The sequence below is a fragment of the Mus caroli genome, unplaced genomic scaffold (genome assembly GCF_978045245.1).
Source record: "Mus caroli unplaced genomic scaffold, Mus_caroli_1 scaffold_8, whole genome shotgun sequence".
NCBI classification, from domain to species: Eukaryota; Metazoa; Chordata; class Mammalia; order Rodentia; family Muridae; genus Mus; species Mus caroli.
In genome coordinates, this window is record NW_028227263.1 from 5,498,100 (window position 1) to 5,509,788 (window position 11,689).

Sequence of the window (11,689 nt, forward strand, 5' to 3'; positions counted from 1 at the left end):
CCGTCCCGCAAAGTCACTCCTCTGAAAACTGAAATGTGTCCCTGAGTGTCAACAGCAGAGACTTTTGCCCTTGAAAGATCTGTGCTTTCTCAGTCCTCAAGCTGCAGACTACAGTAAAAACCTGTACTGGCTTTCTTCCATGGTGTTGCAAGGGCAGCCTGGTGACATTAAAGCAGGAAGTGTCCTTATGATATAACATGCTTCATGACAAACTGCTGGGATGGGGCTAGGGCAAGCCTTAAAGACCTGAAGCATGAGTAGCCAAGCAGAGAGCTGGACTGGACTGTACAGAAGCAAGCCTAGAGCTGTTTCAAAAGTGTAAACATAACAAATACAAGCAGGAGGGCTTGCCCTCAGCCATGCCAAACCTGGGGCTTGTGACAGTACCATGCTGTGCAAGGATGAGACAAGCTGGGACAAACTCTGCAAACTCCTTGAGCTCCCTCTGGAGCTCCACCCTTTTGAGACAATATCTCACTAGATAGGCTGGCTGTACCAACCTCTCCAGCCTCAACCATCTCCAGAGGAGATGTGTAAGCCCTGTGACAGCTACAACATGAGGAAGTTAATAGTCTAAATGTCCTGTCTCCTCTGTAACCAGGAGCAACAGACCTGTCCTCTGTAGCTGCTGTGACGACAATGAGACCAGACTACAAAAATATCCAAGAGCCTGACCTACCTAGCACACTCCTCACACCTACCACACACACCTGGCTCCCCAGCACCCTTACTCCATATTCTCTCATTCACCACACCCTCCCTGTGTTTGGCCAACCTACCCCCCCCCCCAATAGTCTTTAAGCCTTTTTATTCTTCACCTTCTCCCAAGTCCCCAAGCCAGGTCAGGATAGGATGTGTCATCTCCTTGCCTCACACAGTCTTCTCAGTTCTACAGGACAGTTTAGCCTACCAGTCTAGGGCACCTGACACCGATCCCTTAATGATCAAAGGAAGATTCATTAGCCATAGTCCTGGACAACAGCTGTGGGAACCCTGGGAATGCCTCCAATAACAGGACAAAGGGCACCCATGGGCCCTAAGGCCCAAAGAACCCAGAGAGGAAAAGCCATGGACTAGGGATAGAAGGGGCAGAGACAGGACCTGGACTGGGTGGGACAGGTTGAGAACTGGATGCACTATGAGAAGTACTCTAGGGCTGCAGAGATGGCTCAGTGGTTAAAAGCACTGACTGCTCTTCCAAAGGTCCTGAGTTCAAATCCCAACAACCACATGGTGGTTCACAACCATCCATAACAAGATCTGACACCGTCTTCTGGAGTGTCTGAAGACAGCTACAGTGTACTTAACACATAATACATAAATAAATCTTTTTTAAAAAATGAGAAGTACTCTACACACGGGCAATGTTAACTGCTTTATGTGTACAACACTTAATGGGGCATCCATGATCAGACCAAGCCAGACTCCAACAGATAAGAGAAACAAAACCACTTTCCCAAAATTAAAGCTACTAGTAAGATCCCCAAACCTCAAACCAAACTGAGAGCTTGGTCAGCCCGAGTGGTGGAACAGAGCAGCAGGCACTCACAGCCTGGGCCGTGACTGCTCCACCTGTGAGTCCCACAGACTAATGAGGCGATCAGCTTCTCTCCATCCAGACAGGAGGGCCCCATGTGTGGTAGAATAAAATGTCCGATGTGTGGCTTCCCCAGCAAAGAGTACCTGGAACTGCAGGAAAAGGCCCAGTTAGAACAGGGATGCAAGTGGGACAGCTGTGGAGATACACACAGACAACAGAGCCCCTGCCCATCCATGGGCATCTACAAATGGGCAGAAGCTATCGCTGCCCGTGCCAGGCAGGTGTGAATACTAAGAAACACCCAGGTGGTCCCTGAACCACAATCAGAAGAGTTACTAAACTACCATGGGAGACTGCAGCTAAACCTAATACATCACAGATGGAAGTCCCTGCCTACAACTAAAAGTGGTGAGACAAAAAGCAAGCTAACAGGGACCGTGAGCCACCTGGCCAACGGAACAGTGAATACCGGGTAATACTGAGTGGCTGTCTTGGAGATACGCACTGAACAATCTACAGGGATAACTACTCAGCAAGTTAAGGGAGAGTGGGTGGGTTCTGCCCACTGTGGTAGAGGGTAGAGGTAGTGGGCAGAGGAAGGGGACAGCACCCACTGCTCTACCCGCTTCTCTACAGCTGATGGTCTCCAGAACTAAATCATTTTGAAACTGGTCTCAGTATGTGGTTCTGGCAGGACTGGCTCTCATTTCATAAACCAGGCTAGCCTAAAATCTGTAGTGATCTTTTTAGCTGGGATTACAGATGCATGAGCCCCCTGGCCCACCTAGACTTTTGATACTAGAATCAGGTGGTAGCATGCTTGCCTGATGTGCTCGCTCAGGGCAGCCCCAATGCAAAAAAAAAAGAAAAAGAAAAAGAAAAAAAAGGGAACCGCTGGAAACATAGTCTGGGAGAACTTGGGCCTTCCTGCCGGCTACTTTTGTTTCATTTTATTTCTGTAGTCAGCACCATACAATTCCTTAAGCCAAGCCATGTAATTCTGATAGGCATAACACATTTTAAGTGCTTAGTTTGGGTCCGAATTTGTTGAGACATAGTCTTATTAGCCTTGGTTGCCCCCCCCCCCAACTTGTTCAATAGACCGGGCTGTCTGTGGACTCTTAAACAGTCATCCTGCCTCAGCCTCCCGAGTGCTGAGACTGTGAGCGACGCCAGCACAGTCAACTTGAAGTTACTCCTATTTTCAAAAGAAACTGGCTCTGTGTCTGTGAGATCCCAGCCCCACCCATCACTCACACCACATCACCTTTAGGCCTTAATGAGCAGCAGGATCCCCGGTGCCCCACACCAAGACAGGCCACTATACCTGGGTGCCAGTTCCATCTTCAGGGAGGGGCTGAGCCATCAGATCTAGGTCATCGCCAGTGCTGCCCACAGCCACATAGCTGTAGGAACCCCGGGTGTATGGGGCACTGTGCCACTGAGACCTTCGCATGCTCTTGGCTGCTGGCAACTGTGGGTTTCCTGAAACACAGAGATATGGTAACAAGCCAGTGCTTGTTTTCCTAAGAGGCATCCTGTCTTAGCTGCTCTCCAGCACTACACAGGGACAGCTGGTGCCAACAAGCAACACCGTGAGATGCCACCGTGAGATGCCTCCTGTAAGTTTCCTCTCCTGAAGGCACCTGACTAGGGACGACAACTGCATTTATTTTGGGCAGAAAGATTTTAGAAAATAAAATTACAAAGTATTTGCAAACCATGGCTTGCCCAGTGCCCAGGAAGAAAGTTGTCTTGGAGATGTGCAAAGAGGAATTCCTTCTTCTCTGCTACAAGTTTACTTCCTTTTTAGAGATTGGCCAATAAGATATATAGCTGGGGGCTGGAGAGATGGCTCAGCGGTTAAGAGCACAGACTGCTCTTCCAGAGGTCCTGAGTTCAATTCCCAGCGACCACATGGTGGCTCACAAACATCTATAATATGATAGATGCCCTTTTCTGGCATGGAGGTGTACATGCAGATAAGTACTTGTATATATAAAATAAACAAATAGTATATAAAAATAAAATAAAAAATGAGGAATACGGAAAAAATATATATACATATATATACATACACACACACATATATATATATATATATACATATATATATATATATATATACATATAAATAGTGGAGTACCTGTCACTCTCCGGAGTACTTGGGTTAGAGACAGAAGCACTTCTTCATCTGACAGAGTCTCCATAAACTCCGACTCCAGCCCAGCAATAAACCCACAGAGCACATGTGAAGACCTATATAAGCATAAGATGGGAAATCGGTCTGCTGGCCACACAAACACTATGCCAGGGCCGCCACAGGCCCCCAGAGCTCTCCTAGCGTCTTAGCTCTCGAAGTATCCGGCTATTTTCACAACCCTAAAGCAGCCTGTGCCGTTTCCACCCTGTCACTAGTACCAAATGTGCAAGAGCAGAGCAGGAAACTGTCCCTCAGAGGGTGGAGGTGCCAACAAGCCAGACCAGTAGGCTTCCTGTTCTTCACCACCATGCACACGGGGGGCAGCGGGGATGCTGATTTCACTTGATAAGATCCTTAATGAAATAGTAAAGTTACTGATTTGGGGAGCTGGAGAGATGGTTCAGTGGTTAAGAGCATTGACTGCTCTTCCAGAGGTCCTGAGTTCAATTCCCAGCACCCATGTGGTGGCTCACAACCATCTGTAATAGGATCTGATGTCCTCTTCTGGTGTGTCTGAAGATAGTTACAGTGTGCTCACATACATAAAATCTTTAAAAAAAAAAAAAGTTATTGATTTTATTAAATTTTGGCCATCGAGTGCATTTTTCCATGTCTGTGAAGAAACGGGAAGAGGTATAAAGGTTTTTGGTGTGCTGTCTTCGAGTCTGGAGCTGCTTCCTTCACACACACCTTCCTTACCTACAAGGACACCTAGGCAACCATGGTACTGAGCAGATATTTTCTCAGGAAAAAAAAGTGCATAGTATGTATTAATAACAATGAAATTTACGCTCTCGAGCAAAAAGCAGAATTTCAGCAAAATTGTATCTGTTGCCATCAGTGTAACAGCTTCACGATACTGACAGAGTTTTCTGACATCAGAGGTGATATTGATAAATTTAACTTTTGACATTACCGCATGAACCAACATTTCTGAATGACCCCAATTACAGAGAGGTGAAAGTCAGTGAATGAGCTACTGGTTCAGTGAGAAACCCTGCCTCAAAAATTAGGGTGCAGAGTGATAGAGGAAGATCCCTGAGACCCTTCTCTGACCTCCCACACAGTTAGTAAGCACACACACATACACACATGCATACACAAAGACGGGAAGAGACAAGCATATTTTCTCAAACTGAATTTAAAAGGTGGCAGGGTTTTGCTTGCCCATGACTCTCATTGATAATTGGCTAAGGAGAATACACGGGAGTCTTAGCTACTTCTGCACTCATTTATATTGATCTTTATCCACACAGATACAGGATTAGGAAAAGAAAATAATGGAGCAGAAGAGAAAGCTCGTGGTAAAGAAATACTGACTTCCCTTCCAGAGGACCAGGGTTCAGTTTCCAGCACCCACGTGGCAGCTAACAGACCTCCCGACCTGGAGTTCCAAAGGATCCGACACCTGCTCTCCGCTTCTGAAGCTCTGCAGGCATGTGGCTCTCAGACACACATACAGAGAAAGCAGCCACATAACACACCTTGTGAAGAAGAAAAAGGAGGAGGAAAAAGAGAGGTAGTTACAGAAAAGAGAATAAAATTGATGTAATTTTTCAAAAAATGTAGTTTTTCAACGCTACTGGGACCCAGAGTCTAAGTTCCTATTGAAGAACAGACAATTGCAGCATGGTCTGTTTGCATCTTGAAAGTCAGTTGAGCTCCTGTGGAAATAACTCCCTCTCTCCTTTCCTCCCGGGTGGAAGGCTGCTCTGCAGCTGTGGGCTCCTGCTGCCACCCATCCTAGTCTTTTTAGGCTAAGAACAGGGCCCTTTCTTGCCAGATCTCTAAGTGGAATGTGGACTCCCTTCCTGCACATGACAACAGTTCAGTGTGTTCTGATATTATCAGACATCAGTCCTTGTCCTAGGCTATGCCTGGGGACACATAATACCTAGAATTAGTACCTAGAAAAAGTACACTCCTTTATAGGATGGCTGAGCCACTAGTTGAGACCTTCATCTGTAGGTCTGTCTGTCCATTTTAGATAGAGTCTGACATATTCAAACACATGTTCTTCCTGCCTCAGCTTACCTACTATTAGGAGTGGATCACTATGCCTGGCCAACTGAGGGTCTCTACTTCCATTATGTAGGAGGCGCTTTAGCTCCCATCTACGTACTATTTCTACAGGTATAGACAGATCCATACTTCAAATACCAAGTTTTAATACCACACACACACACACACACACACATCCCTGGAGTCCAAAAGTACATTCTGGGCCTCCATTTGTCTCTCAGGGAGCCAGGATATCTGAAACCAACACTTCAGGAGCACATGCCCCTCCTCCAATCAAACACTCAGAAATACCCGGCAATGAACTATACACAGCTGAGTCCTCCAACAGACTACACTAGTGAGCCAGCAGGTGCTTCCCTAGAGCTCCTGGATGCATACATACTCAAAAGGAGGCTGGACCAAAAATCCAATGAGTTTCTTGAACCAGGTGTCTTGGAGTGAGAGGGCTGTGTCCTGTAAGGGTGATGTATCTTCCCACACCACCTGGATGAACTGGCAGTCGGGCTCCCAGAAGGGCTCCTCAAACTCCAAGAAGATTTTGTTGTTGGTACCAAAGCCTAGTTTTTTGATGGCTTCTGCTTTTTTGGCAGGCAGTGGTGGCTCAAAAAAGGTATCTTGATGTTCTTTAAGAAAACCTGCAATTCAGAACAGGATGTAGTTTAAGACAGGTCTTGTGATGCATGTCTTTAATCTCAACACACAGGAGGCAGTGACAGGCATGGTTCTCTGAGTTCAAAGCCAGCCTGGTCTACATAATGAGTCCAGGACAGCAGGAGCTACATGATAAAAGGAAGAGGAAGAGGAGGAAGAGGAGGAAGAGGAGGAAGAGGAGGAGGAGGAGGAGGAAGAAGAAGAAGAAGAAGAAATAAGTAAATAAATAAATTCAGTTTTAACTAGAATCTACATCAACAGTAATCTGTCCTGATTGTATAGAGAAAAGTGCTTCTAAACATCCCATACATTCATTTGGGTACCTGGAGACAAATTCCAAAGGCTGGACCTGGCAATCAGGACTCAAGGTTGACTGCTACCATATTGGAGGGAAACTACAGACTCCCTGGTCACAGAGGGACAGTTAAGTAGGACTCTGAGGAACAGCTCACTCCTGACTTTCTATCTCTAACTGCCAGTCACACTACTCAGGGGCAGTCTGTGGTAGCCACCACACAGATTTCACCAGGAAGCTTGTCTTGCTCTTTACTAGAAATTGAACCCAGGGCTTCATCCATGCAAACACTCTGCCACTGAATACACTTAGATAAGTCTAAGTAGGGAAAAAAAAGAAAAAAGAAAAACAGCCCACAGTCAGACAAACAACAAAGACAACCCAGAGGAGAGAACATTTGCTTGAAGCCAGTACGAAAGCAAGAAGGCCTTGAATCCCAGCACTTAGGAGGCATAAACAGGTGGATCTCTGAGTTTGACACAAGCTTGGTTTACACAGTGAGTTCCAAGCCATTCAGGCCTACATAGTGAGACTCTGTCTCAAAAGACAAATTAAAGTTTAAAAAAGGAAGGAAGAAAATCAGTACAACAGGAAGCCTGCAGGGCCATACCCAGGCACATGACAGAGACAGTTCCCGCATACACAGGGCATGGGAAGAAAAGTCATTCTATCTAGATCTTCAAGAACAAGCCACTCCTGCAATCTACGAAAATGTAGCCACATAAGCACTTTGAAATTTTCATGCAACACCATGTGAAACAGGGAAGTAAGAACTACCGAGTTCCCACCAGCATTTATTAATAATGGCTTCTCTATACAAGACAGTATCAGCCAGGCAAGGCAGCACGGTGACTCCAGCTGAGGCAGGACAGCTACAACTGCCACAAATTATGGTGGAGTACTTTCATTCACCTGGAGATGATCCTTAGCATGAAAACATGAACTCAGCAGCTCAGTAAATATCCAGAGCCAAAGAAGGAGAAGAACCAGAGGCCTGTGATGCCTGGGATAGGGATATAGACAGGCAGCTTAATCAGGATAAGTGAGTTCTACCTAATGGCACTGTGACAATGACATGATGTGCAGGCAGGCGGGCACCATCTTCACACTCCACCAATACGGGGAAGGTTTCCCCTGGAAAAGCAGCTTCCTGGAAGGACCCATTCCAGTGAATGGTCTTCACCGGCTTGTCAAAAACGATCGTATCCTTGGGCAAGGAAGCCAGTATTCGGTCGGTAAGTCCTTGGTAGCCACTAGGAGAGACAGAAGTTGATGTGTCCGTGAAGCAGGCCCTGGAAGGGGAACTGGCAGAAATAAGCCACCCAAGATGCCACCAGCATCCAGAGGAGCATCGCTCAGAGCCAGAAAGAGAGGCAACCCCTTAAAACACAGAACCATTAACATCTGCCTCCCGACTAATGAGGGTCCCATAAGTCAGTGAACACAACACTGACTGGTTCCCATGAGAACCGGAGCTCCCCACCACCACACCAGCCCCAGGTTTGCACACTTCCTGCATCACAAATCCTATCTCCTAGACAGAAGCCTTGGGCCTGATGTTAGGGGTGTGGGTGGGAGGTATAGGAGACCAGCCCCGCCCAATCAATGTCTTTGTTCCTAGAAGCAAGCACAAGCCTGCCTGCCATAGGGAAGGAGCCTGCCTGGCTTCTCTGCACTTGAAGACCCTTGAGTAACACCTGGCACAGGAGCTACCCTAGGACATCAGAAGAAATGAGCATACAAGATACTTCCTCCTCAATTCCCTAGACCATTCTTTGCTTAAACACAACTAGGAGAAAGAGAAACCAATCCCTCTGAATGGGGAGGGCAGTGCCCTCACCTGCCCACTCCAAGCCTCCTCCTCTCTCCCCTTTTCCCTCCTTTCTCCAGTCTAGTGCCTCTGCCTGGACAGTAGGGACAGAGCTGGCAGGGCTATGGCCCATACCCAGCCAAGATGCAATCCAGCCCAGGCAGCACTGTATACTCCCCGAACGGTGCAAGAGCCACCAGGTCCATGCTGTGGGTGCCGCTCACACAACACTCTATGTTGAAGAAGGTATTCAGGATAGCCAGCTTGCGCTTTCTGGTGTCCTCGTCATCCTCGGTCCAGCTAGCCACCTGCTGACTTATCTCCTTCTTCAGGAACTCTCCAACACTGGCCATTGGGGTTTCAGATTCATTCAGGAATTCTCGGGTCCGCTCTATCAGTCCATAGAACAGACGGGCCATCTCTGTCATCAGCTCCAGGCTCACACTTGTTCCAGAGCTGGACCAGATCATGGAGGGCAGGGCCACGTGCCCTCCTGTATCCACAAGCTGGTTCTCTTCCGATAATTCTTTCTCCCCCAGGAGCCCGAATTCCGCAGCCAGCCGGAAGACAGGATTGTCCTGGGAGGGCCCATGAATCCAGTGTGCACCCAACTCCACTACACCACCTAGGAGGGCACAGGAAATGCTACCTGGAGGCCCTCTCCCCAGAAAAAGCAGCCCCACCCTTTCGCAAGCATACTCTAGGAACACCTTGAGAGTCACATGGTCCCCTTGTATACCAGGACCAAGGGTCCTGTCCCTCAGGGTCAAGTGGTTCCTAAAGGCATGGCTTGGTCAGACCAGATTTCGGGAACTCATGGGGAGGGGCGAGACAGCCTGTACAGGCTTCCTTCACTTAAGGGGAAACCCGAGGAACCCCAAAGCTGAGCAAAGCAACTGCGGGACCCTAGGTTGCCTTCCCTAGAGAGTACTCTCCTAACTTTAGGCAGTTGACTTTCCAGGCTCAGTGAACGGGGGTGTGTTCCTTTACTCCGGGAGCCAAAAAAGGAAGGCTTCTTGGCTCAGTAGGAACCGGATGGGGTCTGGGGTCGACCAAGGAGCGGTTACCGAAGCAGCGTTCCGAACGGATGCGGCCCCCGGCGCCGGCGGTGGCCTCCAGAACCCGCAGGTGTGGAGCAGCCCGGTGGCTGCAGAGCTTCTGCGCAGCGCCCAGCCCCGCGATGCCGCTGCCCACCACCAGCACCCGCGGGCCAGGGAACGCCATGGCTAGCTCAGGGTCCTCCAGAGACCTGGCCTTAGGCGCCTTAGCAGAGGCGGGCGGGGCGGGGCCAGAGGCGGGGAAGAAGGCGGGGTTGTGTAGAAAGGAGCGAGTGAGTGTGCGTGAGACTGGAGGTGGGAGGAGGGGCGGGGCCTATGGGGAGCAGAGGAAGGGCCAAGACGGAAGGAAGGCAAGGTCCGGACAGCCTTGGTGAACATTCGGAACTGTACTGAAGGAGAGGAGATGGATATCCCTTGGCCTTCACTGCGTCGTCCACATAGGCTTGCGGCTCCCAGAAGCGCTCAAGCTCCAAGTGCTCTGAGCAGCTCTCCTCCTGTTTGGACCCGCCCATAGTCTACTTAAGAGGGGTGTGGCTGTAGCTACCAAGAGGCAGTGTGAGCTTAGAACCCCATAGAGATGCATAGTCTTCCAGAAGCGTCCTTCCTGGTTCTTATCAGAGCAGAGAGTGTGCCATAGCTCTAGTCTCCTTTCCACTGGCCTGTCGGCACACAGTGAAACAACCCGCTTAGAAGATAAGTTCTGCCCTGTACCCATGCTGACCCAAAGCACAAAGACAGGGATCTTGTAAGCTAAGAACACTGTTTTGGCCAACCACTCAGCAGGCTGAGGGGCAAAAATGTCCTTGACCAACGTACTTGATCCCCTCATTCATTCAGAGCTACTATCTGTGGTATAGAGAAATAAAACTCACTGGTTGTATGCTATGGGGAGGGGGTGATGGCTCTGACATAGATGGGAACTGGGCATAAATCCGCATCTGAAGAGGATATATGGTAAGGGCAGGAGGCACATGCCCTCCCCTCAGCTACAAAACATCACTCTTGTTCACTTTCTAAGTTAGTGTGCTTAACTGGATCTTGGGAGTTGGGAGTTGAAGCTGCCCTCCCAAGCAAAGATACCAAAAGCATCCCACCCTACATTGAGGAAACTAATCTGGAGACAAAGAGCTACCTGGTCTGGTTCATTAAAAATGCCAGTCTTTAATACTCACCATTTTCTTCTACACAGTTTTAAAACTTCTAACAAGTTGGTTTCACAAGACATAGAAAATCAAGTTGGAACTGACATGAAAACTTCCCTCCCGCTGGCTAGTTTGCATAGTGTCAAAAGCTGCTATGCAGGCTGCTGTAGGAGAAAAGTTATCAGTGGCATTGCTCTGTGTCAATTCCCACGTGCTACAGGACTGTCAGGGACCTTCTGCTGTTTTGCTAACTGATCATGTTATCAGACTGCCTTTTAAATGTTGGGGTTTGCCCACAGATTCATGCTTCTCTCAACCTTGGCCACAGGTGCTTCTTCTGCAGTGAGCAGCACTTAGTGCAGAGACTCACAACTAGTCCGCGAGCTGAGAATAAGTGACCCGTGAGTGTACAACATTAAATGAAGCATCTGTCTCAGCCTCCCCACCCCCACCCTCAACGCTCAGGGAACATCAAGGAGAGGGAAGGGAAAGAGTGTAAGATCCATGGAGTGGAGAGATCCCACGATGCTCTTCCAGAGGACTGGAGTTCAGTTCCCAGCTGAGCACTCATATCAGGTGGCTCACAAGCACCTTCACTCTAGCTCCAGGAATCCCCCTTCCAGCCTCTATGGGCAACCATGCATACATGATGTACACACATAAACTAAAAGCTAATAAATATTTTTAAAGTTTTTTAAAAATGTAACAACCAGAAGATCAAGATGAGTGTTATGAGATGCTGACTTCTGGCCATGAGGTGGCCATAGTACTGATGAACATTCTGTAGCAATGATGACCTACACAGTATCAAGCCAAGATCTATCAACATCCTAACAAGCATCACTAATTAGATTCAGTGAATTACAAAAAGGAGGAGGAGCCATGAAGAGGGAGAGGATATGTTGAAGGTGATTGGGGGAGTGGGAAAGAGAGTTAAAAATAAATATCATCAAGAGATCTCATTTATA

The 11,689-nt window shown here is 48.2% G+C and overlaps 1 protein-coding gene across 1 annotated transcript; it reads right to left on the minus strand.

Annotated features, from left to right (window-relative positions):
• Positions 1 to 1,362: 1,362 nt before the first annotated feature.
• Positions 1,363 to 9,801, minus strand: Paox (polyamine oxidase). Its single transcript, XM_021167504.3, has 7 exons — positions 9,589 to 9,801; positions 8,657 to 9,146; positions 7,765 to 7,964; positions 6,148 to 6,400; positions 3,687 to 3,799; positions 2,868 to 3,025; positions 1,363 to 1,689 (listed from the first exon to the last, which is right to left on the minus strand). The coding sequence occupies exons 1-7, from the start codon at positions 9,743 to 9,745 to the stop codon at positions 1,546 to 1,548; spliced, it is 1,515 nt and encodes a 504-aa protein (XP_021023163.1). The 5' UTR covers positions 9,746 to 9,801; the 3' UTR covers positions 1,363 to 1,545.
• Positions 9,802 to 11,689: the final 1,888 nt, after the last annotated feature.